Source organism: Chaetura pelagica, unplaced genomic scaffold, assembly GCF_000747805.2.
Source record: "Chaetura pelagica isolate M959 unplaced genomic scaffold, ChaPel_1.0 scaffold82, whole genome shotgun sequence".
Classification (NCBI taxonomy): Eukaryota; Metazoa; Chordata; class Aves; order Apodiformes; family Apodidae; genus Chaetura; species Chaetura pelagica.
In genome coordinates this window covers 8,751,640-8,758,372 of record NW_009952990.1, presented here as the reverse complement: position 1 = coordinate 8,758,372, position 6,733 = coordinate 8,751,640, and the positions used below count along the sequence as shown (strand labels likewise).

The 6,733-nt window shown below is 40.0% G+C and overlaps 1 protein-coding gene across 1 annotated transcript in view; it reads right to left on the bottom strand.

The window, feature by feature from the left end:
• Positions 1 to 2,106: 2,106 nt before the first annotated feature.
• LOC104387755 (chromosome unknown open reading frame, human C18orf21) overlaps positions 2,107 to 6,733 on the bottom strand; it is a 5,386-nt gene continuing 759 nt past the window's right edge. The window contains exons 2-4 of the mRNA XM_009996539.1: positions 5,841 to 6,040; positions 2,703 to 2,911; positions 2,107 to 2,310 (exon numbers count right to left, since the gene is read on the bottom strand). Coding sequence (XP_009994841.1) covers positions 2,157 to 2,310; positions 2,703 to 2,911; positions 5,841 to 6,040 — 563 coding nt within the window. The 3' untranslated portion in view covers positions 2,107 to 2,156. The remainder of the gene's footprint in view (positions 2,311 to 2,702; positions 2,912 to 5,840; positions 6,041 to 6,733) is intronic.

The window sequence follows — 6,733 nt, the reverse complement described above, 5'->3', positions numbered from 1 at the left end:
GATTTGATCTAAACCATAAATGCTTGTGCACCTTAGAACAGCAGATGCCCACGCTGTCTTCACATAAGCTTCACGGGAAGCAGAGCAGTAGGGTAATGTGCATACTTTTACTATAAAAAATTACTGCAAAACTTTTCAAATACTTTTTTATAATACACATTTTCCATCGACAAGATGGAAGTATTTTTCCAGAGGACAGGATCATAAATACATCAAAAACAGGTGAATTAATGCCAAGTTCTACAGTGGAAGAGGCATAACTCCAAAGTCCATATTTTGATCAAAAAATGAGTTAATTTGATCCTACACATATGTAAGAAGCAAGTGGCAGTGAACCGTTCAAAGTTGTGTGAATGTACAGGAAATATAAAAAGGTTACATGCCAGTCTCTGAGACCCTAAGTAGAATTTGCAACAAACTGTTCTCCTTGCCCTGTATTGTTTTCAAGTCTGCCAACTTACTTGATGGTCCTACTTTTAAAGTGGTATTCATTGAGTTTGGGAGTGCTGAAACTGTTCATTAGAATACAAAAAAAAAAAAAAAAAAAAAAGGAAATTGCTGGACTTTAAGCCCAAGAATTTAAATGTTTTAACTGACTCTCCAGAGGGGAAATCTGAAGCATGATGTGCAGAACTGTCACCTCAGACTATACACAGGACAGGCTATGAACTCAGTCCTGAACGGTGACTTTGTGCTGTCCTTTCTTACCTCTGAGCTGAACCAAAAATGTAAAATCTGTGACACTGGAGGCTGCTTTAGCTGTGACAATTGTCTATTCATAGCAAAATTATTTGGTGCAGCGAGTTGACTGCTGACAAAGGCAAACCTGTTTTTCCAAACTGAAGTCAGAAAGGAAGCAACTCTAAAGCCGTATGCCTGACAAAACTGAAAGACTTCTAAGAAAGAGGTTCTCTCCTTAGCCATTTCATTTTCAACAAGAAAAGTGACCCACTGACAGCACCAGAGCAATTAGAATTATTCCTTATGTCTGTGCCACTCTCAGCCTTAACAAATTGGGATGCTGATAGCAGTCTAGTGTGGAGCTGTCCGCGACGCTAAAAGCATCCTGCATTAGAGCACTGTCTTACACAGACTGTTACCCTGGAAGCAGTTTGCAGTCTGTATCACATTCTTAAGAAAATGAAGAAACTTAATCTATTGATACACTGTTTAAACTCTCTGAGTGCTGTCTTTTTAAAGAGTACCTTTGTAACGGCTGTGTTAAATTACCACAAGTTTTGATAAACAGCAAGAGCATAGGACACTGCATTAGATCCTTGAAAATACCGTGCCTGCAGAAAGAACCAGTTACAGCACCTTTGATTTACTCAAACGTGCAAAATGGGGATGAGATCTTTTGCGGGAACAGAATCATAGGCCAGCCATGGTAGGCAGTTTTTGAGTCAGCTGCAGGCTTAAGTCAGGGCAACTGACCCAAGCTGACCACCGGTGTATCCCATACCATAAACATCAGACTCGTTACAAAGGGGAAAGCCTGCTGTGGACAGGGAGCTCCTCTTTCTGAGGCTCTTTTTTCTTGAACTCTCTCCCTCCTGCTCCTCCTGAGGCCTAGGCTTATTATAACCCCGTATACTGTATGTTTGCATTAGTACTAGTGTTGCTATTTCATTAAATTCATTTTCATATCAACCCATGAGTTTCCTTTGCCTGATTCCATCTCAGCTGGGGAGTGGTCACTGGGTGATACAGCGGCTGCTATAGTTTAGCCCAGGTAAAGGCTAAATATAGACAGATGTGTTACCTTAAAAACAGTGGGAGTGAGGTAGACCAAACTGCAACCTCTCCACCCCCAGACTGCTTTCAGCTCTGCAACTCTATCTTTTAGTCCTGCTGATGGGTCCATTACTGTTGGCTTCCTCAAAGGATTGACTCTGATTTTTAATTCCTGGGCCATTAGAGACTGCAACAGATGTTCAAGATTCCCAAGCGTATCAGACTGTTTTATCATTCCCCTCCTGTGAACAATCAGTCCCCTCAGAAATAAAGCTTGCTTTCTAAAAATATGGTCTGCGCTTTCACAGGGTACTTGCTGTTCTCTAAAACTCTAGTTTTAGAGAAACACTAACTTTGTTGATTTACTAAAACTGGAACAATACTTATTGGTGTAATCTTTATTACTTTAAAATAATGTAAAACTAAAGTAAAGTCAAGAAGGTTTTCAAATCTGCCTTCTGGCTCTTCTCTTTTTCTTCTAGGCTGAGCATCCGTTTTAGCTTAGAAAAGTGAAATTTGGAGTTTCGCGGTGTCTTCGAAGCAGAGCCAGTTGTTGCCTGGCCGGATACATGTGTTCTGAAAAACAAGAGACTCAAATATCTTAAAGGTGAGGAGTCAGAATCAACATAAAGTAACTAAGAAAGTGAATACATACGCGTGAAAGGTTTGAAGCATCAATACTGTACTTTCACGAGAAAGTAAGCAGTTTTGCAGGTTTTAAGCTGGACATGTCACATCACTGACAACAACATAAATGCGTATTCTTTTTATTAGAATCTTTGGTTTTAAAGGTTGGAAAGTTAAAATTTATCTCTTCCGTCAGACCACTAAAGAAAAATACCTAGTTATCCAAGTTTATTAAGGGACTGATCTTCAGTCAGTACATTACTGCAATACACCCTTTCCCAACAAGGTTTAAAACACTCCACTTGAAAAAATGCCTCTTTAAATAGGAGAGAAACAGGTACCTGGGAAGTGATGAGGGACTGTTCCCATTAGATTCCAACCTACTGCAGCTTCCTGGTGTCACTTTGGTTGCAGACTGAATTTTTACACTTGGTGTCCTCAGGCTAGATTTAATACTTGGAGTGCCAGAATTGTGCGTCTCGGAAGCCAGAAAATCCCTGCTTTTACCGTAATGTCTTGTTGTTTTGTTGCATGAGTTGCAAGTAACCAGCTACAGAGAGAAGACAGGAAATATCAACCATTTGTTCAGTCTTTCCACCTTTATGTTATAAAGCCATTGTAAGAATTATCCAAACTATTCTGCAAATATCATGACACAAATTAAACATTTTGCTTAAACAAAACATGAGATATTAAAAAGTAACAAGCACTTTAAACCTAGTATTTTCACTCAGGCTTCTTAAGCCAAACACAACCTCTGGGTTTATTTAGAAATTGATCTAGTCCCCTAGAAACTAATTTCAGAAGACTGGTAATTCTGAACGTAACGTTGTTCAGTGGAATACAAAAAATAACCCTGTCAAAACAAGATGAATCAGCATCTGAACTGCATGTACAATATCCGGAGTATGCACTAGGGGTATTCATATTTTACTAATAAACATGGCATACCGTGTGATCTAAATTCATTAACATGTTTTACCCTTGATGAATTTATATTAACACACCCTCTGGGGAGTCTTGAGATAAAATATTTAAATTACCAAACTGTCAAAAATAGTCATTCATAACTAATAACAGCAAGTTTTAGTGAACGAAGAAGCAGCTTTCTATTAGTGCAAACATACTTAACTCAATACAGAGGAGTTTGTGGACAAAGGGCATTTTCTCTTCTATCTGTTTACTTCTAGGTTGCAGGGAACTTCCAGCAGCACAATATGTTGCAGGGGTGCAACAACAGATTACGTCAGTCTCAGAGACTGTTAGATATTCCTAATATCCCTGACTGCCACGGCAACCGCTCGTAATAAGAGACAGGAGAATAATACAGTCAGACAACTTTTTGAGGCACACAACTACACTGACTGAAAAACACAGTTATGTGATGTTTCTGGATTAAAAAAGAGACCCAAAAGAATGTCACAAGATTGTCTAAGCTGTTTTGAAAACATCTATACTACAACGTTCTCCAAAGAGTGTAAATTTACCTAAATTTAGATGGCTTAAAAGAATTACATTTAGAAACCCAAAAAGAATTTTTTTCAGTTAAGTGTTTTGAATGTATCTAGATGTTATTTTGTCAGCCTAGCAAACTAAAAAGGAGAAAGATCATTAACTTATACAGCTCAGGTATGTAGTTTTAATTCTTCTAAATGAAATTCAAATGGGAAAAAATCCCAGCATCACATGACACTTTAGCACTCCACATAATATATATTTATTTTTAACACCTTAAAGGTGTTTGTTAAAAGAGGGGAACACCTTACAGTGCAGAAATTAGTGGATTACTCAAAGCACTACACAGCTAGTTTCCAATCCCTGAAATGCATATACATTTAACTCCCAAAATTTTAAAAGCCCTGATGCATTTCCTAATGTTATATGCCTTTTCATGGCAGAGTGTTCTTAAATCAAGTTCTTCTTCTTAAGAAATGCATTGAAGGAAAAATCTGTCATACCATACTCGAATTTGCATTTCTGCAAGTCTCAGGTATTAGATTACAGGGATCTACATTGCTAATCGTGAAAGCTGTAATTTCCTGACACTATTTTTAATACCAGAAATACTTAAAATCATCATCCACAGCACAAATGCAAACAGAACTGAGCAGAACGTAAGTGCAGGAAGCTGTAATTAAATCCTAAGATCAGAATATTACCCAGAGTTTAAACTGGACCTATTTAAAACTGAATTTTAAACTACTGATATGAATGCAAGTTGTCTGACTGTATTATTCTCCTGTCTCTTATTACGAGCGGTTGCCGTGGCAGTCAGGGATATTAGGATGCTAAAGAGACCCAGCTCCCTCAGCCTTTCCCCATCAGGGAGATGTTCCACTCCCTTCATCATCTTTGTGGCTCTGTGCTGGACTCCTTCAAGCAGTTCCCTGTCCTTCTTGAACTGAGGGGCCCAGAACTGGACACAATACTCCAGATGTGGCCTCACCAAGGCAGAATAGAGGGGGAGGAGAACCTCTCTTGACCTACTAACCACATCCTTTCTAATGCACCCCAGGATGCCATTGGCCTTCTTGGCCACAAGGGCACATTGCTGGCTCATGGTCATCCTTCTGTCCACCAGGACCCCCAGGTCCCTTTCTCCTACCCTGCTCTCCAGCAGCTCAGCCCCTCACCTGTGCTGGTACATGGGGTTGTTCTTCCCCAGATGCAAGACTCTACACTTGCCCTTGTTGAATTTCATCAAGTTTCTCCCCGCCCAACTCTCTAGCCTGACCAGGTCTCACTGAATGGCAGCACAGCCTTCTGATGTTGAGCCACTCCTGTCACTCAAGCCCTTCTTCAGAGCAAAAACAAAAAAATGGCAGTAAATGTCAAGCTAAGCATACTGTCAAAACCAGCACGACTTTAGGAAACGGCATGTTTTTGTTCCTATGTATGTTTTGGGGTATTATTAGCAATGCATTTCTAAGGCTTCTAATGCACTTTAGGATCTATACAGCTGTGTTAAGGCTGTGCATCTAATACGAGTTGCTTGGTCCCAGTTCTGCCACATTCATAGGAAAAAAGGAACAGGCAATATCTGCCATTTTTGCAAAGCTATGCAAATGATACTTACAAGGAAGAAATACTTAAATTTTCAGCAAGTTCTTAGAAGAAATACTTAATTTTCAGCAAGACCTTAGACATCTTCAGAGTCTACCCAGACTGCTGACAAAGAGAGGGAAGAGCTGTTTGTGTAGCTTCTCTGCTTTGTGGTTGTTTTTTTTTTTGGTGGGAGGTTACTGTTCTTGCTGTTATGCTCACAATCTATCTACTGTGGAAAGAAGATTTTAATTTTTTTAAATTTTGAATAGAAGGTATCCCAAAAGAAAGGAAAAGTTATTTGCGCATTAAAAAAAAAAAAAAAGTGTAGGTGTAAGCTCCACTTCTAGGAGGAAGATTTACATGTGCTCTTTTTATACTACTGAAAGGTTTGGGGAAGTATTTAGTATTCGGCATTTCCAAGAATATATCCTTACCAGAACACTTCTTGATTCCCTGTACCTTCTCAAAAGCTTTGTCTGCTTCATATTAAGCTTATGGTTCTTCGCTTCCCGTTTAAGAACTTTCTCTATCTGTGGAGTCAGTTTCATCTTTGGCTTGAGACGCACCCGGTGGCTATCAGGAACTCGGAACTGGAAGCAGTAAGGGCACACCTTTTCTAATCCATATTCTTTATCTACAGATTAGTAAAGGTAAAAGAGTAAAACTTAAATGTTTTATAGGCAAATTTTTAAATGGCATGTATCTATTTAAACATGGCCTAGGTAGATGTGTTTTTATTTTATGTCTCAGAACTAGAACAGAAGAGGAAGCTGAACACCAGTGTGTGCACCAGGATGTGCTCAGCTGAGCACGACTCATGCTAAGGTTATGTGCAACACAAGTTTACACAGTATGTGATTGTACATTTTCTTGAAAAAACGCAATTCCTTCCTAAATATCTTTAATGACGGAGGCTCATAATTCTGCAAGGAGGACCATGAGGCCACACTCTTTTGCCTGACAAGTGACACAAAAGCCTTGTAAAGGTTGCTGCCCACTTGAAGCGCAAGATGATAGCATCTCAGCCTGGGATGAAGAAATGCTTGGAGATAAATTTCAGCCCTCATAACACGAGGCACGCTTCTGCAGCTACCTTATTACTTCTTGCTGCCAGAGCCAGACTCTCTAAGCCCCTCAGCAAACACCTGGACCCTGCTGTCTAGCCACTATGTCATCTCTGCCAGCAGCGCCGAAGCACATCCTGGCACATTTCTGTGGTGTGGGGGAGCAGAGGGGAGAAAGGAAGAAAAAATGAGAGCCTGCCCCGTTCTTAGGGCCGCGCTTCTGCCCTCCTTCTGCGCGGGCAACCCCTACGCGCTGCCCTCCC